The sequence below is a fragment of the Symphalangus syndactylus genome, chromosome 4 (genome assembly GCF_028878055.3).
Source record: "Symphalangus syndactylus isolate Jambi chromosome 4, NHGRI_mSymSyn1-v2.1_pri, whole genome shotgun sequence".
NCBI classification, from domain to species: domain Eukaryota; kingdom Metazoa; phylum Chordata; class Mammalia; order Primates; family Hylobatidae; genus Symphalangus; species Symphalangus syndactylus.
In genome coordinates, this window is record NC_072426.2 from 159,807,642 (window position 1) to 159,830,928 (window position 23,287).

The following is a 23,287-nucleotide window of genomic DNA, read 5'->3' on the forward strand; positions in this document are numbered from 1 at the left end:
GGCTATAGTTTTGAGCCGTATCAAGCAGCTATATACTGCCACCTGGTGGCTAGCTCTGCATGGACAGCCCGGCTTTTGGTCAGGGTAGAGAGGATTTTCGCATTTACGCCTTGTCCACTAAAAGCAAATACGTCAATATCCACCCTTCCATTCATCCATTCTTCTATCTCAATTCAGCCACCGAATCCTGAACAGGAGTATCAATGGGAAGGAAAAAGAGGCAGTAAAGCTCAAGTATTTTATTAATAATTTATTGTCAGTAAGAAAGACTGGCTAATGGTAGTTTTCATTAAAAACCTTTACAAGACCATTGCATCACAAATATACAGACACTATAAAAACTGTGTCATGGTGGTTTTGGTTCTAAACAGGTATGCAGAAGGTCCCCGTTACACTTTCCAATAATGAAAAATGTTTATAATTCTAAATACAGCAACCCATGTAAGACATGTTCATGTATCACATCTCTCCCTCATCCTATGTACAGCTAGAAATGAATGACTACACTGAAATATTCTAACAAAATGTCATACTTCAGTGGAAAAAGACAGAGTGAAACCCTGGTTATAGTAAAAAAAAAAAAATCAGGGTGCTAGATAATGGCACTAACACCACGAAAATTCAGTTGAAACAAATGCACAAAATATCTTGGAGATCTGGTTAAAACTATGAAAAATCAAATCTGTACATAAAATTTACAAAAAAAAGAGACAGGAAAATTAAAATAATCAAATCTATATAAATACATGAATCATGCTGACAACACAGGACTGATTTTTCATTTGATTACTTTAACACAGACAGATGTAAATCCCAAAAGACGTTGGGAAACAGCACAGCCGATGAAAACCTCACGATGACAGTAGCTGGGACACTGGAAATGGCTAGCATGTCCAGAGGTGCAGGATCCAGCGCAGCCATGCCCATTCGGCTCACCAAAAAAAGCTTGGAAGCACTGCTGCAAAGAACAATGCGGATTACTCGTATCGTCTCTAGGTTCACTAAAGTCAGGCACTTTGGGGGGAGCTGAGAGTCAGACTTCCGTGTGCTGCTGGGAATCCAGGGGCAGGGTCGTCACCTCTTCGAAGTGGCCGTCGTCCCCGCTCTCATAGTCACTCATCACGACCTCGGACTCCACTTCGCAGCAGGCCGACACGTCGGAGCAGGAGGCCGTGGAGGCGTACACTGACATTGGCATGCTCTCGACAGCGGGCGCCTCCAAGTGTCTTCGATACCCTGGCGGGTAAGGGGCATGGGATTCTCTACAAGTACGATTCTCACCAGTGCCTTTTGTTTGAGGTTCAGACATATCGAGGGGATAAAAATTGGGCAAATACTGATTCAAGTTGAACCTCTGCCGGTTTCTTGATGAAGAACCCAAGCTACCCGTGGCAGGCATGTCTCTAGGAGGGTGGATGGATTCAAACTGATCGCTGAATTCGGGCGGTAACGGTGGTAGCTCATCGGCTGCGGGGAAGTCTTCCGGCGGTGGAGGAAAATCACTTTCGATGTCATACCCTCCAGGGTAATAATCCGTATCGATGGCGTTTGGATCTGCTGAGTACAGGGGTGTCTGCTCATCAATCACCTCATAGTTGGGGAACTCCTGTATGTCCGGCAGAGGAACGCTTGGCATCCAGTCTGATGTATCCCAGTGATACCCTTGGTGGGAAAGAAATGAGATGTCAGTGTGTCTTCTCCCAAGCTTTTGTGCCATGGAAAGAGAGCTCAGTGTATCAAAGACACAAAGATGCAACTGCATTTATGCCTTCATTCAAAGTTCACCACTGGAAATTCCTCGTCTTTGCTTTGAAGACATCCCTCAACCCACTCCAGTTTAAAGACCCCTATGAACTAGGCTCTATTTCTAAAATGTGGACTTACAGTTTTATGTACACAACTAACATTCAAGGAAACGAAAGGAGTCCTAAGAGAAATGGATGCTAGCATCTAATTCTATACATTTTTCTACAAATGATTCTAACCATCCTTTTAACTTTTCTTCTGTAATGTAGAACCCATTGCTCTATAGGAAGAAAAGTATTGAACCAGTCTTAGGACATTAGTGAAATATCCAGTGTCACTTGATCTGCACTACTTCTCATTAAAAAAATACTGATTAATGCAACTTAAAAAAAAATTTCATTTATATTTTTTGTAGAGACAAGGTCTCACTATGTTGCCCAGGCTGGTCTTAAACTCCTGGCCACAAGCAATCTTGCCAACTCAGCTTCCCAAAGTGCTGGGATTACAGGCGTGAGCCATCAGGCCCAGCCAATGCAACTTTTTAAAGTAATAAAAGTAACCTTTAACATGCTAAAGTTTAGAAAATAAGCTTCCTTCATAATAATGTAGCAAGTTTAATATTAAAATTACTATTTTTCATTAGCCCTCAGACAACAAATTAACTTAATATAGGTATGTATTAAAGCATGCCCCCAATTCAAGCAAAATACAATTGAACAAGCGTTGCAAGATTATAACACAGCCTCTGATACACTGTAACAATCAATCTGTGTTACTTCCAAAAGGACTGTGATCCTTTTAGACTATATAAAGCATCACTATTTAAAAAAAAAAAACTTCCAATTTTGGAATAGTTTTTTTTTTTTTCCTCCTTAGGATTTAAAAAATCCTTGTAGAGGCGGGAGAAGGTTAGGCAATCCGTGCTTCGAATGCAATGCGCACACACATGCAGCCGTGTACTTAGTTACTGCTGCAAACACAGGGCAACCCAGTGTAGTCAGTCGGCACTGGGGCAAGGCTTGACCCATTGTTTTTAGTGAATATCAATGAATAACTGGCATGCGTAAGTCACCTCTTGGTTTGCTGAGGTCAGGAGCAGCCAAAGATTCTTTTGGTGGCAGAGTAGGAAAAAAAGAAAACATTTGTAATTAAAACAGACGGCTGAAAAGGCAATAAAGATAAGTACACAGAACAATGAAAACTGCTTATAAAGGCCCAATCAGCCATACAGCATGTCCTTACGCCAGTATCTATGACAGTTCCAAATGGGTGAGAAATGTATGTACCACAAATAAAATGGAATATGGAAGTGGAGGAAAAAGACCGCGGAATGATGAACCAGAGATTTGGCCAGAAAACTCAAATATTACTTTCTTTTCCTTGTTTCTGACAATCACAGCCTGAAAACACAGAATTTTCTTAGGAATAATTAAAATAAAACAAACAGGCTCTAATAAAATATAAGCTGATCAGATTACACAGGTGATAATCCAAACACATCTACAGCTACATAATGCACACACTTTATAGCACATTGCAACTTCAAAGGACATTGAATTCAGAGGAATTCATAGGCAAACTTAAGATACTTAAAGACAGATCTATAAGCTGAAGATCTCTCCAAACTGTATGTATTCTGAATATGATTAAATATTTACACTGTGAGCCATTCCCTAAAGAGACCACGGCTACACTTACCCCCGTGTCTGTAATTACACTTGCCCTGCCAGGGCCCCGCATTTATACACAGAAGCCTAGCAGGAAGTGTAACCAAATGCACGTAAATCCCACTATCAGGGCCATGAGATGCCTGCCCTGGCCCTGGCTAACCTTCAGGTTCTCTCTTTGAAATGGGGTGAAAATCCCTTCGAGTTGTTAGGAGGATTAAACAGGATAACGCAGGTTAAGCACTGTTAGAAACTACCAATAACTGTGAAAGTAGACATCACAGTAGAAAAATGGTCACATCAGTGATTTTTTAAACAAGGCTTTCTATGCATTCAACAGTGTTATAATTTGGGACAAATATTTGATTGATAGTTCACTTCTAGAAATTTCAATAATTTTAAAAGACTGTGGTGTCTCTAAAAAATGAATACGCCAGCATCTAGGTAACATGTATCTACAGAATCATTTTTAAGTCTAGTAACAAAAGTAGCAATTCCTTTAAACAAAAAAAGATCAACTTTTGTTACTTAGGCACTAGTAATAGCTTTCAACTTTAAATTCAATGTGCACTTCTTGGATATGCTAAAAAATATTTTTCAATGAAGGAGATTGCAATGAAGGAACTGTTGAAATTCTGCTTCTATAAACTTCAATAATATTTAAAATGCTGAAGGTCATCAGTTTAACACTAAAACTTCACTAGACAAAATACAGATAAGTTTTTGATTCACCAAGTGAAAACATGGTACTTCTTAGGAAAAGAAGCGTAGGCGTCATCAGTAACTGTAACGATGAACACTGGAGTATCTAAGCCTCTTCTGCCTGATAGCAAATGGGGCCCAGAGCTATCCTCCCTCCTCCTGAACGCTGACAGCGTCATGTCCTAGCATAACGGGTCCCCCGAGCTCCATGATGACGTCTGTGTACTCGATGGCCTCTGTAAGCAGTTCTCAAGTGGGATCTCTAGACCGGTACCATCAGAGCTACCTGCGAACTGGTGAAAATTGCAAATTCTCAAGTCCCAACCCAGACCTATTGGATCAGAAATGCTGGTGCTGAGAACCAGCAATTGGGCTTTTAACAGCCATCCAGATGATCTGATTCACATTACAGTTTGAAAAGTACGAGCCCGTGCCTTCCCCATGTGATGAATTTCAGTGCACTAATAAAGGGCTATTTTAATTTAAAATAATTTGGGGAAGGTGTTCAATGTCCTTTCTTACAACTCTGAGCAGATAAAGCTTCACATTAGATAATTTTCACTAAACCAAATATGAAAATATTCTTTTACCATGCTCTACACCCTTTTCTTTGATCATACTCAGGGAAAAACCAAAAGTGAAGAGTCAGTTACAGGTTAATTATGAAAGCTTTATGTTATTCAAGTCTTATTCCTCTACATACGAAGAAGAATTTTTGTTTCAAAAAAATTTTAGGTAAAATTACTTCTGAACTTTTTTATATTGCACCACCTATAGATAAGCTCTCAAGATCTCATGGTTACTTCTGATGTCTGTGTAAATCAATATGAATGGTAAAAAGGAACAAAGACATAACATACATCGAAATATTTTTTGCAAAGCACCCATATTACATATATACACACCTGCACAAAATAAAAGGACTCAACCCCCTCAAAACCACAAACTTTTTTCCTACCATTGCAATAGGCAATGCGGCCGTGCTCTACGACACAGCTGCTGCAAGACAGAGACACAAGCACGAGCACTTACAACTGTACCTTCTGTGCTCACCGTGTCAACCACAGCGTTGACAAGGTGCATTACGGTCACTATGGAAGCTTGCAAAAAGGTACAAAAGCAGTCAATTAGGAACATCTTCAGTTAGTCAGAAAACAGTGCATGAAATAAAGTTTTGTATTATACCATTTCTACCTCAAATTCAAACCGATGAGTGCTTTAATACAACCACATAATGATGCATGGCCTCCTCACTGTTAGTTGTGTGTCTCAGAGACTTTTCTAATCGAGCTATATATTTGTTATTATTAATCAAAAGAATAAAGTAAACATATTTTATTGGAATTTAAAAAAAATTTAGCTTTAAATTTTTTCACAATTACAATTATGGATCATGCGAGGCCAAAACGATTCTTATTTTAACATCTTACAGGCAAGACTTGACATTCCAAGACTACAATCTGTGGTTCGCCACTCTTCTGGCTGCTTAATCACTCACACATTGTCCCCCAAAAAAAGAAATTGAAGGAGAAACATATACAGTCTAAAACAAGAATGTTTTTGTCCCTGTTCTGATTGTTTTCCCTGCAAATCTGTCTGTTTGCAGATGGACTAATCGCTGGTGAGCTAATGTACCAGCAGAGGAGGAGACTCTGCCCGTCCGTTTCCTGTGTAAATTCCCTTCTCATTTGTGTATCAGATTGTTTTAAAATAGCTATGCCAAGGCAAATATGTACGCATGTGGTGGGCAGAAGGCCGGCCCTCAAATAGTCCACGTCCTAATCCCAGGAGCCTGTGAATATGTCACTATACACGGCAAAAGGGACTTTGTTGATGTGGTTCAGGTATGGAAATTGAGATGAGGGATTTCCCTGGATTATCTGGGCGGGCCCAATGTAATCATAAGGGTGATTTTTCCGCACAGAGGCTTTCCCAGTTACGGCTGGGGGGGAGCTCTGCTGACAGAAGGGTGGTCAGTGAAAAGCTGTGTTGCTGTCTCTGAGAGATGGAAGAAACCAAGAGCCAAAGAATGTGGGCAGCCTCTAAAAACCAGGAGAGGAAGGAAAACAGGTTCTTCCCTCAAGTTGCAGAAGGGAATGAAGCCCTACTGTTCGCGTGATTTTAGCCCTGTGAGACACAGGGGTTGGGCTTCTAAGCTACAGAATGACAGCAACACAAGTCTACGTTGTTTTAGGCCACAGAGTTTGTGGTAATCTGTAACAATGGCCCTGGAAAACTGGGAATACGACGCAGGAACAGACTCTCAGCAGACTTTCAGTTTACAACTGATAATTACATTACGGTAATGAGTAAAATAAAAACACTCCTGTATATATATTTTTTCTCTGCACTAGTTTTCATAAGTAATTTGACCATAACTTATTAAAAGCACTTGGGAATATTTTTTTTTTTTGAGACGGAGTCTCGCTCTGTCGCCCAGGCTGGAGTGCAGTGGCGTGATCTCAGCTCACTGCAAGCTACGACTCCCGGGCTCACGCCATTCTCCTGCCTCGGCCTCCCCAGTAGCTGGAGTACAGGTGCCCACCACCACACCTGGCTAATTTTTTTTATATTTTTAGTAGAGATGGGGTTTCACTGCCAGGACGGTCTTGATCTCCTGTCCTCGTGATCTGCCTGCCTCGGCCTCCCAAAGTGCTGGGATTACAGACGTGAGCCACCGCACCCGGCCACTTGGGCCTATTAAGAAGACTGATGTTTCAACAACAAGAACCAGAAAGAAAATGCTGATAAAATTCTGAAATGTATTTATAAAGAGCATTTAGGGGCCAAGATATACATTATTACATAAACTGGAAAAAGGAACTTCTTAGAATTAAAATTGATAAAAGACATAATTCTATCTTGTTGTTTTAACAAGCAAAGCTATGTCCATATACTCTATTCCTAATAAACACAGGTATATTTTGATACCATATATATATATATATACACACACACACTTGAAATCAGAAATGACAGCACATACTTATAGCTATCTTTAGCTTGAAAAACGACTGCAATAGATGATGACTATATGGATTTATGGACTATATGATATATTATGGACTATATTACTCTGGACTGAATAATTATTAGTGGGGTTACCTTTTTACACCAATATAATATTTGAAATGTATAACATATTAATATGTTATACATATTAATGGATAACATTAATATATGTTTATACAATAAAAAAATTATCATTAAACTTACTAATTCTGAGATTCAAAAATTTCCACTAAAAACTACATTGTGTTACTGAATATTGACAATTTTCTCTACTGGTATGTGTTAATATGGCAAAGCTAGTTATCAATGCGATTTACCCTATAGGGAAACCAGATCAACATAACTGGTGGCAAAGATCCCACCGTCAAACTTTCTTCATTAGAAATAGAATTAAACTTACTAGCAATCTCTTAAACTGTGCTCTGGCAGTACGCTCTGATCCAAATGGGAGCTGGGGCCGCAGTGGGGTTGGGGGAGGAGACAAATAAAACCTTGTAATACCAAAGGTGCTACTGAAATCGAACATTTCAGACTATCACATCTCTTCTTAGAGGGTGTGTGTGTGTGTGTGTGTGTGTGTGAGAGAGTGTGTGTGTGTTTGTGTGCGTGCTGTGTGGTTAAGAAAGTTGTGAGGAGGATTTCTGACAAACCCACAAAACTGGGGTGATATTTACTGTTGTGAAAAAAAAGCCAATACAAGACTAGTCAATCAGATCCTTCAATGAATATGTTCTTCTCTATTACTGACCAGTTCAAACACCTATCCATTAACAACAGTTTAGCTATTTTCCCCAGCAGACACTCATGCAAGTACGTATGGTATTGTTTAAAAGTGGTCCGAGAAAAATGAAAATATGGTGAGGCTTTTAAGGGTAGCTAGTGCGTCTACATTGTGAGATAACACAATAACACAACAAGCAAGCAAATCGCAGTGTTGCAGCACACCGCTGCCTCACCATTGTCATCGCACGATTCGGACTGGAAGGAGCTCAGGGACTGCACTTCAGACAGGCTTTCCCGGGCACTGTACGGCTGGGAAGCCTTTTCCTCTAGAGGCTTCTTGGAAAGACAGGGATCGAGATCCACCACTTTCGCTAAAAGGAAGGATGATAAACAGTAAGTATATGGGTCAAGACGGTTTTGTTCACCGCTGAATCCTGAGACACACCACGCATTACCCAACGATGGCCTGAGATTTACTGAATAAATGAACGACTGAAAGAAAAACAGAAACACCTTACAAACTCAAACGAACAAATAAAAAACACCCTGCACCGAAAGACCTACACATCATCTCAGAGATTATTCATAGAGTAGAAATCGCCCATAAGCATGCCTGTGGGTATCATTAGACAGTAAAGGCTGCTAAAATTTTGTTTTAAAATAATATGTGTAGCTTTAAAAAAAAAAAGCATCAAATATATGTTAGCTCACTAATATAAATATTTCCACTTCTCCAGGTCATATTTTTAAAAATCCTAGCATGAAAATGCTCCCGATTATTTTTCTGACATATTAATAAACTCAAAAAATTATAGATGAGAACCTTTATCAATTATAAAATGAAATGATCTCTCCAGAATATTAACTAAACATTACTAGATTCAATTTCTTAATTAAAATAACATCAAAGCCACAATGCTAACCCAGCAATCAGGACATCCAAAAAAGTTTCAAATCATCATACGGATTTCAGTCTAAGCATACTTGTCGCTAATGAAGAGTACACACATTTTGACTGGACAGAACTTGTGACCTCACTGTTTATCTCAAGTGACATTTTAGTGAGATGAAAAATGGCTCTTACTGTCATAGTCAAAGTCCCAGCTAGGCTTCTGGATGGAGTCGCTGTCAGAAGGGGAGTTTGAAGGGGGTGGGGGAGGCAGGTTTGGTGCCACGCTGCAGACTGCCACTGCTTTTCGGTGCCCGTGCACAGACTCGGGGTTAAAAGTGCTGAATTCGGGATGCTCTGGGATAGCAGATCCTTCGAAGGAATTTCGGTCAAGATTGTTTCTCGAGTCACTTGGAATGCTCGGTGTGTAGGAAATAGGCCGCACAGGCACCTGGGGTGGTATGTCTGAGTAAATGTTCTTATTTAGCTTGGAATCAAAATATGGTCTTTGCAAGAAAGCCGTAGCGGGTCCCAGGTGCTTGTCTTCAGGTTCAGCCTGATGCTTCTTTTTCCGACTAATCATCTTACGGCAGAGAACAAACACCACCACCAGTAAAAATATCCCTGCAATAAACACAACGATTCCGATTCCTTCTGCCAACCCAATGTTCCACGGCGTGGACACGTATTGGTTGGGTGCAGCATCCTCGCAGTGACGTCCCCTGTACTCGTGGCTGCAGTTGCAGTGATAGGAGCCGTGTGTGTTCTCACAGAGGGCCCCGTGCAGGCAGGGGTTTCCAGTGCACTCATCAACATCACTCTGACACCTGCCAAGAAAGTCAGGAATGAGGAGAGACCTGTGTAGCATACGCCAGCGTAAGTCAGGCTCAATCCTTGTAGACTGAAGACTAATCCCTCCTTGATGATCTATGTGAAGATCAAACCCAGACCCAAAACAACTAAAAAATGTAACGTCGACAACCATGAGAAAAGACCTTCTGTGGAGAAAGCAATCATGTGATCGCATGCTTTCGATGTATATTTGGGAAGGAAACACATCAAGCCAACATTAATGGCCATTTTCCTAGGATCCAACAGACTACTACATCAACCCCATTGGCTAAACATTAGTTTTTTTCAAGTATTATATATATTATATTCATCTGCTTGATATTTCATTTTAAAGAGTGAAAAGATTATAAATTATATAAAGGGCCAATATGAGGATTATCAAAATCTGACATAATGTAGTTAAAATCACTGAACGTCTGTTGCATCTGCCAGTGAATATGACACTATGAAAAGGTATGAATCTAGTTAATGGGTGCAGCACACCAACATGGCACACGTATACATATGTAACAAACCTGCACATTGTGCACATATACCCTAAAACTTAAAGTATAATAACAATAAAATAAAAAAAGTAAACAAAAATCTGAATTTTAGAAATGATAAAAATTATACGAATACATTTTCAATTATAGATATTCCATTATATATTATACAAATACATTTTCAATTATATATATTCAATTATATATGTGTATGTATGTGTATATAAATATATATATATATATTTCCGAGGTGTAACTTGTTAGAGAATAGAAACAAAAAAAATGTATAAAGGCAAAGAAAACTATGTATGAATTGTGAATTTACAAACTTAAAAAATGTTATAACAAAATACATCAAAAGTTAAACCAATAAAGTCAAGGTCTTCATAAATAAAGTAAAAATTTAAGCAAAAAAAGAAAAGGTATGAATCTAAATTTTGAAAGAAACCATGTACCTTTCTCCCCTAAAGCCTGAATCACACTGACAAACGGCGCCATCCAAACTGTCAAAGCATGTTCCGCCATTCTTACACGGTTCATCTCTGCAGTATGGACTAAGCTGACACCTAAAGAGTAAGGAGAAACACACATAAACCTCACGACCCTGTTGCAAATAAATACAGCAAAACAGAAAGCAAAACAGAACATTAGCAAATTAACGTGGAGACTTTTTACATGCACCATTATATGTTTAAGAAGAATTTTATACTACGATTAATTATGAAAGTTAAGAAAAATACACATACCTCTGACCAGTGTATAATCCTCTACACTGGCAAACAAAGCCTCCGTTGTCGACAACGCACGTGCCCCCATAGAGGCATGGGTTGGAGGAACACGGATTCACGCTTATCTCACAGTGGGTCCCTATGTATAAGGCACTGCATTTGCAGTAATAACCTAAATTGGCAAAAAGGAACAAAAAAGTCCTATCACTCAATGACTCCAAAACCTGGTCTTAATTATATTGCTTTTTAGCTTTAAGACTTAGTTCTCTGAGGTCTGTAAAAGCTTGTAAAATTCTCACTCTCTCTGGGAAAAAAGTTGGCTACATCAACAAGCCTTCCACTGCTGGTATAACCAGAACATCCAGAATTGAAGAGAGAACTCAGTTAGCTTTAGTTCATCATAATTTGCATCAAGATCATTAGGTCACACATATAGAGGAGGAAAATACAGTTCTTTACTTGAGTGACCATGTACACAGCACCACTTAACATCTCAATTTATTTGCAATTCACAAGCATTTAAGGATTAAATGAGAAAATAATGAATGTGAAAAGCACTTTGAAGACTATAAATTACCTTTCAATATTTTTATTTTTTGAGACAGTTCTCGCTCTGCCACCCAGGCTGGAGTGCAGTGGTGCAATCTCAGCTCATCGCATTCTCAAACTCCTGGGCTCAGGGATCCTCCCACCTCAGCCTCCTGAGTAGCTGGGACTAGAGGCATGCCACACGCCTGGCTAATTTTTTAAGTTTTTGTAGACACGGGGTTTCCCTGTATTGCCCAGGCTGCCTCACTCCTAGCCTCAAGCGATCCTCCTGCCTCAGCCTCTCAAACATGTAAAGATTTAAGAAAGGAGATCATCACATCTGTTCAAAGCAGTACGAAGAATGTCGACTCCACTTTGTCAAGTCTGTGACAGGTGGTGTGGCAGATCTTCTAACTGCCTGCCTCGGGGGCACGCCACCACAGTGCTTCCCCGCCCCTCCAAAGCTGGGGTGGCCGTGGGTTGAAGTGTGGCAGGCCACTTCTGCCTGCCTGCCTCGGGGGCACACCGCAGCAGTGCTTCCCCGCCCTCCAAAGCTGGGGCGGCCGTGGGGCTTTCTCCGGATGAGGGACTGTGGGGCTCTGGGCCAGGGCCCGGCTGCCATGCTCCTTTACCCCTGCTTCGGGGCCATGGGAGTGCCTGGCAGGAAAGCACCTCTCTCAGCCTCATCCCTAAGTGACAAAATGAGGACAGCCTCCTTGCTAACCTGGTTTGGACGTGTAACTAACACGAGCACAGCATAAACCAGAGTGTTTCTGTGGGGATGGCCTGGCCCACTCTATGCACACAGAATGCAAATACACTTCCCTGAGAGAACAAGAGAAAACCAAAGCTTTGGAAATCCCACTTAATGACAGTATTATTTTTGCTCTGTTCATTATACCAAGCTCTATTTGGCATGACAACTGTCATTTTCCTAACTGTACCCTATTACTGGTAAGTGGGCCTAACAGGAGTCCAGGATGCAAAAGACACAGAGTACCCCACTACACCAGGGCTTCAAGATAGACAGATACGGCAATACTTCAGGAGGGATTCAGCGCCTTCTGGAAAATCATATTCCCAACTATTACTGCCAGCAAGAATCTAGCAAGCCCTCTACGCTGAGCCATTAGAGAAAAGGTGATACGAAGAACAAAGAAGGGCCAAGCGGTACGGATTGTGAATTCCCCTGGGTCGATGACTATGGAGTTAAAGAAGAGTTCTGAGTCACTTGGAGCGCCTCCTGCGCGGGCGCTGGGATGGCACTGCAGGCGCTCAGCAGTGGGAGCCGCGGCACCTGCAGCCTGGGCACCGGAAGAGCACCAAACCCAGCTCTGCTCCCGTGTGAGGGATGCTGCTCAATTCCAACACTGACTGCAGTGTCTGACAATATTACCTGAATCAAGAGAGAAAAAAATAAAAAAATACCTGGGGAGCTTCCCCTGAAATGTATACACGTGCACCATTTTAAAGACGGCAACATTACGGAGCCTACCTCCAGCAGGTGACGGACTGCAAACACCTCCATTCTGGCAAGGGTTGCTGGCGCAGTCTTCCGCCGCCGTCAGGAAGCAGCCTGGAGACACATCCACCGACTCTTCGATGTGTGCGTAGCTTCTGGGTTTGCTGTTTAAAGGGAGCTCCTGCCCATTCAAATAAATGGAGTCCATACAACCCCTGAAACCATTACCAACTTGAGGACTTCTTCCGTGCCTTGTTCCCTGCTGACGGACGTGGCCACCGAAAAACACATAGTTATCCAGGTTCAGTGTTTTCAGAGTCCCTGGGGCTGTGCCCGACGCAGTATGAACTTGGTCTAGAACCAAACGAGCATAGTTTCCGTTCACTTCCAGGGACACTGCGTGCCACCGCCCATCATTGACCTGAATGCTCTGAACAGAGACAATTCCAGGGCCACTTCCACAGTCAAACTTGTACTGCAGCCTTCCATGATGAATCTAGGAGAAAAACAGTGACTGTTCACATTACTCTCATAGAACCTTCAATGAGAGTGCCTGATCACAAATCTACAGGAGAGGGGTTAGGGAGTGAGGGGAGAAGCTAGGCCTTGCATTTAAGTACTACAGAGCACAGATTCATCTGTCCACTGTACAAATCATTAAAATGCGTCTTTTAGGAATATCAAGTTATAATGCACATCCACAAAGCATCATGGAAGCGAATAATTAACTACTAACTGAACACATAAGCATTAGATAATATCAAAAGTCAAAACTGAATAATGTTTTTAAAAAAGGTGGGCAAGATACGTAACACCTGAAACACATGTAGGATGTCTCTATAAACTGTAACAGTTTTTTTTTGGAGACAGAGTTTCGCTCTTGTCGCCCAGGATGGAGTGCAGTGGCGTGAACTCAACTCACTGCAACCCCTGCCTCCCCTGCTCAAGTGATTCCTGTGCCTCAGCCTCCCGAGCAGCTGGAATTAGAGGCGTCCGCCACCAAGTCTGGCTAATTTTTTGTATTTTTAGTAGAGAGCAGGTTTTGCCATGTTGGCCAGGCTGGTCTCGAACCCCTGACCTCAAGTGATCCACCTGCCTCAGCCTCCCAAAGTGCTGGGATTACAGGCGTAAGCCACCACACCCATCCAACATTATTAAAATGTAGTATCACCTAGAGTTTGAATGCTGACTGTCACATGGACCTAAATTTCTATGTCACGGCAGAGCAAAAAGTGCTCTTCATTCCACCAAGTCTAGAACTTGGATAGGCATCAATGAACTACTTAAATGTGGAATCCAACCATTTCACTTACTTTACTATCTGTGCAAATTAACAATCTGAATACAAAATGAAATTTATGGTTTGAAAGTCACCACTGAGATGCAACACTGCGGAGAAACATACCTCCAAGATGCTGTAGTCAGTTCCTCGAGCATACATGACAACTGCATGCATGGAATACGTTCTGAGCCTCATGGTCAGTTTCATCTCTAATTTGTTTTCATTTTCCGTCAGACGATATTTCACATAGCTGTTTCCAGTCAGTGTCATAGACGAACTCCCTGTGAATCACAAAGAGGAAAAAATAAACCAGAACCAAGTTTAAGCATATTTCTAAAAGTATGACTCCCCTGCACCCCTCGAGACTGATTTAGGGTTTTATTTAAGATGATACCATTTTAATATCCAATTCTGTGGGAAAACGTCTATTTGCTTAATGAAAAGCCCAGCATGACTGGCTCTCGTTTGGAAAGAATAAATTTGACGACCACATCACAGAGAAATGAATTCTAAAGTAATGAAAGATTAAATATAAAAATGTTCAGTATAAAATTATTAGGAGAAAATTTCAGAAAGTAGTTATACATAGCCTCAAGGTGATTTAAGAAACCTTCTCAAGCAAAATAAAACAATCCCCATTCTCCAAAGAAGATGCAAATGTCATCAAACTTCAGAGATGGCAACCGTTACATAACATTATGTAGAACTGACTAAATAACAATTGAATTTCAAAATGACAAGAGGCATACCTAACAAATCAAAAGATAATATAAATATAAATGATATAAAGTCAGAGGTAACTGCAACATTGTGAATGTTAATACTCCTAATACACAAATAACTCTACATATCGGTACTAAGAAACAAATAACCCAGACCATCAAACAACATGAACAGGTAGGCCACAGCAGAGGCAATACTGATAGGAAAAGAACAAATGAGATGAAAACTTTTAAAGTAGCCAGAGAAATGCAAATTATGATAATTAGATATCATTTCACACCCATCAAACAGATGGTGGGGAATTCGTTTTATAATTGAAAATGTTCAGTTATATCAAGAGAATGGAGAGTGAAACCTTCATACATAACTGGAAGAAATAAAAATTAATACGACTTTTTGGAAAACTAATATAGTGACACAAAAAAATTTAAAATGTCATTGATCTTTGAGATAGCAAATTCTAGTTTCATAATCTACACACTGTATAGAAATGAACGCATCAGTATGTAAAGATACATGTATAAAAATTTCTTATCTGAAAGAAGCAGAACTTGAAACTTTACACATAAGAACAACTGAATAAGTACAGGCATGCTAGAAAATATTATCCAGCTGTCAAAAAGAATCAGGTTTATAGGTGATGGCTTGGAACGATACGAAGGGCGCTCTTTACCATACTGCTAAGTGGAGGGAAAAGGCAGGAGGGAGAGAACTGTGTGAGATACGATCACTCTTGAGTTTCTAGGAAAATTAAACCGCTACATACGGCGCTGCGTTGTTAGCTATATGTCTATATAATCATTGAAGACACAGGAGGAGGAACACCAACTATGAATCAAGGGGTAATAAGAGGAAGCAAAACTTACTACTGTCCTTCTTTATTCATCTCCACATCTGTCTTCTTACAATAAACATACTTTGCAATATTTTTAGACTCCAATAAAGAAGAAAATGGTAAGAAACTATAAAACTGATTTTTAAAAATAAAAGTATGCCCAACCATTCAGCTCTCACCTGGGCACTGACCAAACCTGCCGCCGGGACAGACACAGGTGTGTTTCTCCTCCCGGGGATCAGACACACATTCGGATCCCTCAGGGCATGGATTATCTTCACAGCCATGGTGGACAGGTGGGCATCTTCCCTCTTCATTCAAAGATAAGAGGGGAGAAAGGGAAAAGATAATTAACAGGCATTTCAAGAACATCACCTTTCATGTATAGCCATCAAAGGCTTCAAAGGCCGCCTGAAACAATCTGTGACACCGACTTTCATACACTCACGTGCAGTACCTTTGCAGAGACACACCGCTGCCCTGTGGTGGCGGGGAGTCACAAAACTCAGTCTGGCTGTGCTGTGTGTTGACATCACACTTTCATCCACAGACACCTTTTCATCGCAGAACCTCCAGGGGCAGTCCAGTCCTGCGCAGAGTTTCTGGAATACATTCAGTATCCTAACTCCAATGATTTCCTCAATGTCAGTCACGGAAGAGTTAATCTTGTGCAGAAGTTGTTTTGTTGAAATCTGAGCACTACCTGATTTCTCTACAAAAAGTAAGACGTCCAGATGTGGGTGAGGTTCAGAGGACTGCAAACTAACAATCTGTATGTCGTTCCTCCTCACACCCAGGATGTTCCGTAAAGCTCGCTGGAAGTTGCGCCAGTAGTCGCCAACAAATTCTTCCGGAGTGAGGTTGGCAAAGCGGACAGCGATGGTGTGGTTCAACATCTCCTGTGTGACTTGTCTGATATGCACTGTGATGTCGGCCACCGTCGTGAACTTCCCATCTGTTACGCTGACATTGAGAAGGTACTGCCCTATGTCTAGCTTTTTGTGTGCTATCAGCTTGCCCCCTGTGCTGGAAACAGAGAACAGGTTGTCCATCTGAGGGTCGAGACTGTAGGTTAGAGTATCATACACGTCCTGGTCTGTGGCATGGATCTTCCCAATGACGCCACCTGAGTACTCTTCTCCAGAAGCGGTGATGAAAATCTCTAGGGGCAAAATCGCAGGGGGATAGATGCTCTCCTCAATGACCCTAATGTCAACGTATGTCAAAGATGACAACTGAGGCTTTCCATTATCTGCCACCTACAAGAAAAGAAAAATAAAATCACCCTTGTCTATGGCACTGTTCATAACTTCTTTAATAAAAACATTTGTATTACTCAAGTTCCCAAAAAATTACTAACTGGTAGATACCTATTTCTCCACACAAGAAACGTATCAAGGAAAAGGACAAATTTCTTTACAGCACTTCACTAGTTCACACTGAAACCTAGCTCTGTCAATGGCTATGACAGCATAAGCAATGAGCTCCTTCAAACACAACGGGATAAAAATGGAAGGTGCGGCAAAAAAAAGACAGCAATTCTACCAATGTTTGTTTTTGTATGAAACGTAAGCTGTTCAAATAGAAGAGGGTAACCACGCCAAGCAGCTCTTCTCGATGAATCCACAACCAAACCATAAAGAAAGCCATTCATACCTTCACCTGCAGTAAGTAATGATCTTTCTCCTTCCTCTTGATGGCAGATGAAGTCAGGAGGACTCCTTGCTGGTTAACTTCAAACGCCTTCTCATCATTTCCAGTTACAATAGTAAAGAAGAAGGGTGGACCGTTATGGGAAGAATCCTCATCTGTTACTACCAGCTGCAGCACACTGAAGCCCACCGGCTTATTTTCCTGCACAAGATTAGAAACAAAATTCAACAAAAATCCTGGAACACAGCCAAATCTATATGGGACGGATGCATGAGTTTTCTATAATATAAAATACATACAAAACAAAGCCTTACTGCTCTATCCGAAAGGAAGAGAAGAGAGGTGGAGGCGGGAGTGTGGTGAGGAGTGAGGAGGGAACGGAGAAGGGGTGTAGCAAAAAGGGAAGAAAAAGGAGGCTGAGGAAGGAAACATGATAAGAAAGGATGTGTGAGGAGGAGGAGGAAGGAAGCAGAAAGGAGGAGGAGTGGGGGACAGGAGGAAGAGCAGAGAGGAGTAGGAGTGCAGGAGAAGAGGAGGACTGGAGGAGAAAAGGAAGAGATGAGGCCAGGCGCGGTGGCTCACGCCTGTAATCCCAGCACTTTGTGAGGCTGAGGCGGGTGGATCACCTGAGGTCAGGAGTTCAAGACCAGCCTGGCCAACGTGGTGAAACCCCGTCTCTACTAAAAATACAAAAATTAGCCGGGTGTGGTGGTGGGCGCCTGTAATCTCAGCTACTTGGGGCTGATGCAGGAGAATCGTTTGAAGCCGGGAGGTGGAGGTTGCAGTGAGCTGAGATCGTGCCATTGCACTCCAGCCTGGGCAACAAGAATTAAACTCCGTCTCAGATAAAAAAAAAAAAAAAAAAAAAAAGAGGAAGAGAGGAAGGAAGAGGAGGAGTGGGGAGGAGAAAGAGAAGAGGTTGACAAGAGGAGGAAAAGTGGAGGGGGAGGAGGAGGAGTAGTGAGGCGGAGGGGTGATGAGGAGGAGTGGTGACGAGGTGGAGGGAGGAGAAAGAGTGGAGACAGTGAAATGGGGAGGAAGTGGAGTAGGGAGGAGGTGGGGGAAGGAGGTGGAGTGGGGAAGAGGTAGAGTGGGGAGGAGGAAGAGGAGGAGTGGAGAAGAGGTGAAGGGAAGAGGAGGAGTGGGGAGAGGAGTGGCGAGGAGGAAGAGGAGGAGGAGGAAAAGAGGTGGAGGGAGGGGGAGGAATGGGAGGGAGGAGTGGGGAGGAGGAAGAGGAGGAGGAGGAATGGAGAAGAGGCGGAGGGAGGAGGCGTAGGGAGGAAGAAGAGTGAGGTGAAGAAAGTGGAGTAGAAGATGGGGCGGGAAGGAAGGATTGGGGGCTAGAAGAAGAGCAGGAGAGAAGAGGAACGTCAAGAGGGGGAGGAGAGGGCAGAGGAAAAGCACCAGCAGCAGCAGGTCTGATTAAGAAATAAACTCTTAGGAATCCTAGAATGGTGAGAACATCTCAAAAATCAAAGCACGGAAAGAAAAGAGATAAAAGCTTGGCTTTATTTTTAAAATGCTCATCTTTTAATATTGATAGAGACTTCTTGAATTCTACATTTCCCATTTTGCTAAAAAGAAACCTTTGGATAAGAAAGAAAAGCAACAGAGGCCAATGGAAAAGCTCATTTCAAAGAATCCCAGGACCCCCTTGGCACTCGAAGCCCACCTGGATAATGACACTGTAGTTTCCCCTGGAGAAGACGGGCGCGTTGTCATTGACATCAGACACATCGATGTTCACAGTCGTCGTGTTGACTCTGGGTGGACTGCCATTATCAGAAGCTTGAACCGTGAGCGTGTAACCTGAAATCTTTTCAGGCAAAAGACAGAATGCACGTTCATTTTCACAAGGCCGACAGACAGAGCTCCAATGAGGAGTGTCCTCCTGAGAGTCCTGAAGGGCAGGTCCCAGTGAGCTGCCACCATCTGTTGCATCCTGCCTGTGGGCGATGCCCTAACCTCCTACAAATGAGTGCATGCAAGTAACACACATTTCCCAACAGCAAGAATTACCAATAATGATTAGATTCTCTGATGCCTCTCAAAAATGTACTTATTTTGTAAAAGTGTTTTATCTTGCAGTTCTATTAACAGAAATTAAGACATAAAAGTAATACAAATGATTAGGACAAAAAGTTAACATATCTCAAATGCTGTTGCTTCGGTAAAAGGGCAGCAGCCTTCCTTAGGGCCCCAAGTTTGCTCTCAGTGGACATAGACAGACATGAGCTGCCTCCCGCACCTCAGTGCTGACTCATTTCCAACGCCTCAGGACACTCCAGATCACCCTCCCCCTCAATTTCACACTCGGATTATACTCAGCTGTCTAAATACCTCAGGATTAGCTCGTCATGACCTCCTACAAAAGAAAGAAAGTCAAGTGAGATAGCTTCTTTTTCAGGGCAGTTCCCCATAAAGCTCTGTCTTCTAGAATGAGTTGTGGGAGAAGCCGGAAAGCTGGCTAGATCCCAGAGTATGTTCTACAGAACGTTAGTCCTGCAAGACGGTCCAACAAAAAAGAATTCTGCTGGCACATTACTTTGGGAAATACCACAGGCTAGCTCCTTTGGTATCTCACAATGGACAGAAATATATTAAAGGATCTGGGTTCTTTTGTCAAAGATACTAAATTTATTCTGCTCCATAGTGGGGGCGATCCTAAGCATGCTTCCCAAATCCTTAAAAGTCCCTTCTCAACATTCACACAGCAAAAGAGAAATTAAAGAATTGAGACTTTAATGAAATATCTCATCACTATCTCCCCCCAAATTCCTTTAATCTTAGATATACCCATTATTCTTCTGAAATTTCATTCTTTGTCATCACCAGTGTCCTTCTCATTCCCAAATCGAAGACGTCTTTTGGTTCTCCTTCACAGGCCTACCTCTCTGAGGTAGTTCCTGCTCAGCTTCCCTTCCTGGACATGAGTCTGCACAGATGGATGGATAGATGAGTGTTGGGTGGATGGGTAACTGGCTAGATAGGTGGGTGGATAAATGGGTGAATGAATAACTATATAGATGGGTGAATGAATGGGTAAGTGGATACATGGGTGGGTGGGTGAGCAGCTGGGTGACTACATAGATGGGTAGATGGATAACTAGATGGATGGGTGGGTGGGTGGATGGATGGATAACTAGATAGATGGGTGGTGGGTGGACGGACACATAACTGGACAGAGGGATGGGTGGGGTGGATGGATGGGTAAGTGAATAGATGTGTAGATGGGTGAGTGAAGAGATAACTAGATAAATCGGTGGGTGGATAGGTCGGTGGGTGGATGGATGGATGGGTAGGTGAATGGGTGGGTAGGTGAGTGGGGAGATGCATGGGTGGATGGATAACTGGATGGATGAATGGATGGATGGATGGATAACTGGATAGATGAATGGATGGATGACTGGATAAATGGGTGGATGGATATTGGATAAGTGGGTGGGTGGATGTTCAGCCTTGTTGCCTCTCCTGATTTGTTCATATTTATCTCAATCCCTCATGTCACTTCTATCAATATCTCCAAGGGAAAGTACCATATCTACAGTTAGGGCTTTCCAGTCTCTAAATCTGACTAAAATCTCCAAATACTGGCTGAGTAATTCTGCCTGAATATGCTATTTCCCTTTAAAAACCAGCATATCGAAAAACACATTCATTAGCCTCTCCCATCCCTTACACGTTTATACCTCATAACTTTTCTTTAATGGTACTACCCAGTCAAAGCAAGACCAAAAAATCAGGCTGCCTCTGACACCAATGCTTTCTACATGGAGCCATATCTAAGCTTTGTGGATTCTAATTTTTCCTTTGCAAATAGTTTCTTCATTTGGTATTCACAGACACCAAAATCCACAGGTCTTCAAGTCCCTAACATAAAATAGTGTAGTATTTGCACATAACCTATACACATCCTCCCAAACACTTTAAGTCATCTCTAGATTATAGTACCTAATACAATATCAGTGCAATGTAGATGGTTGTTATACTGGGGGTGGGGGTTGTATTTTTGTTGTTGTTGTATTGTTATTTTTTATTGTTTTTCTTTTTCTGGAGGCAGGGTCTCACTATGTTGCCCAGGCTGGTCTTCAACTCCTGGGCTCAATGAATTCTCCCACCTATGCCTCCCACATAGCTGAGACTATCAGAGGAGGCCACCACACCTAGCATTTTTTCTTTTCTAATACTTTTCGATCCATGGTGGGTTGACGTCACGAATGCAGAATCTGCAGATAGAGAGGAGTGACCCACCTTCCTCAGCTCACAAATGCTCATACCCTAGTGCCTGTGGCATCAGGTCCAAACCTCTGGTCCTGGTTTTCTATGTGGCCAATAACCTGTGTGTAAAATACCTTCCTATTTTATCTCACTCTATTTTCTTCGTATGATTACTCCAATATAACTGGGTAAAGTCCCCTAAATATATTTCTTGGCTTCTATCTGCATGCCTGGGTCCATGCAATTCCTCACTGGAAATTCCCTTCTCTCAACCTCTATGATTTTCCAAACCTCTGCTTTTTATTTAAAAGCCAGCTTCTAGCTTTATGAAGTGTCTCAGAACACTGGAACCAACAGTAATTAGTTCCTGAATACAAAGCTTTATTATCCAAACTTCATCCTAGCATGGAACACATTTCTCACTTGAGATCTTCATAGTGTCATTGCTTTTCCGGTGTTTACATCTTGCCGTCAGTTCTTGAGGTGGTCAGTCCTGCTCACACTACGCCCAGCAGACAGGAGCACAAGGCATTTCTAGTTATTGATGTGGTGATCTGTAAACAATGTCAATCAACCTTTTTCACTTACCGTTTCTCGGTCGAGAAGTTTGGTCACTTTGACTTCTCCCCTGATGGGGTCAATTGTGAACGAGCTTCCCTGGTTGCCATCTATAATTGAATAGTGGATGTGGCTGTTGGAAGGTCCATCAGCATCATCGGCCATAACCTAGAACACACCACACTCCTGTTTAGGCGACAGCTAAGAAGAGGCCTAAACCTATTACACAAAATTTGTGATATTAATAGCTTAGCTGTTTCTTTTTTGTTTTGTTTTGGTTTTTTGAGACGGAGTCTCGCTCTGCTGCCAGGCTGCAGCGCAGTGGCGCAATCTCGGCTCACTGCAAGCTCCGCCTCCCGGGTTCACGCCATTCTCCTGCCTCAGCCTCCCGAGCAGCTGGGACTACAGGCGCCCGCCACCACGCCCGGCTAATTTTTTTTTTTGTATCTTTAGTAGAGACGGGGTTAACTTAGCTGTTTTAACACAATTATTCATAACAAAGTCAGCAACTGGTTGGCCTAACAAAACACACTTTCAAATCTCCAAAATATTTACAAAGGCCGCTATAAAAACTAGATTGATTTTACTAAAAACTTTTGCAAAGATCCAGAAGATACACAGTTTTCACTGTAATGGGGAAAAAATACACACCGTAATGACAGATTGCTCAAGGACGGTGTCTTCACTGATGACTGCTGTGTAGGTGTCTTGGCTGAACACAGGGGTATTATCGTTGATATCTGTTACATTAATGTTCACAGTGGCAACGTCACTCAGTGAAGGCGTGCCTCCATCAGTGGCTTCTACTGTTAGGTAATACTCATGAGAGCTTTCATAATCCAGATTCTCAATGATAAATACGGCCCCTGAATAGAAATCAAAATTACTTCCAGCATTCTGCGATGCCACCACATTTTGCCACTATGACTGAAATAGATGAACGCTTTTGAGTGCATTTAGTTTTCACTTCAAAAGTTTACTTACCATTTATGTATGTTTCCTATTTTCTTAATTCAACGATTAAAAACTAGGAACCTGCCCATCCCTGGATCTTTATTTCTCTTAATTTCATGATATTCTTCATGATATTTAAATTGCTTTCTCAGTCGACACTACCTACATCCCTGCTTATTATAAACATGATGGTTGTATCATCCCTTCCATACCACAGCTCACTCGACTTCACTCTAGTTTAATCAACAAAATAAAAACATAAAAATTCTC

The 23,287-nt window shown here is 41.9% G+C and overlaps 1 protein-coding gene across 11 annotated transcripts in view; it reads right to left on the reverse strand.

Annotated features, from left to right (window-relative positions):
- Positions 1 to 235: 235 nt before the first annotated feature.
- Positions 236 to 23,287, reverse strand: part of FAT1 (FAT atypical cadherin 1) — a 141,952-nt gene continuing 118,900 nt past the window's right edge. For 3 of the 11 annotated variants that reach the window (XM_055276662.2, XM_055276659.2, XM_055276660.2), the window contains 15 exons: positions 22,715 to 22,929; positions 22,094 to 22,231; positions 18,960 to 19,103; positions 17,291 to 17,488; positions 16,092 to 16,893; positions 15,814 to 15,945; positions 14,200 to 14,357; positions 12,828 to 13,290; positions 10,823 to 10,976; positions 10,532 to 10,642; positions 8,935 to 9,566; positions 8,084 to 8,221; positions 5,156 to 5,215; positions 2,819 to 2,854; positions 236 to 1,662 (listed from right to left, as the gene is read on the reverse strand). In XM_055276662.2, coding sequence (XP_055132637.1) covers positions 1,034 to 1,662; positions 2,819 to 2,854; positions 5,156 to 5,215; positions 8,084 to 8,221; positions 8,935 to 9,566; positions 10,532 to 10,642; positions 10,823 to 10,976; positions 12,828 to 13,290; positions 14,200 to 14,357; positions 15,814 to 15,945; positions 16,092 to 16,893; positions 17,291 to 17,488; positions 18,960 to 19,103; positions 22,094 to 22,231; positions 22,715 to 22,929 — 4,010 coding nt within the window. In that variant the 3' untranslated portion in view covers positions 236 to 1,033. Of the gene's footprint in view, positions 1,663 to 2,818; positions 2,855 to 5,147; positions 5,216 to 7,527; positions 7,579 to 8,083; positions 8,222 to 8,934; positions 9,567 to 10,531; positions 10,643 to 10,822; positions 10,977 to 12,827; positions 13,291 to 14,199; positions 14,358 to 15,813; positions 15,946 to 16,091; positions 16,894 to 17,290; positions 17,489 to 18,959; positions 19,104 to 22,093; positions 22,232 to 22,714; positions 22,930 to 23,287 lie in introns of those variants that run through there. The other 8 variants (XM_055276664.2, XM_055276665.2, XM_055276666.1 and 5 more) reach the window with 6 other exon arrangements.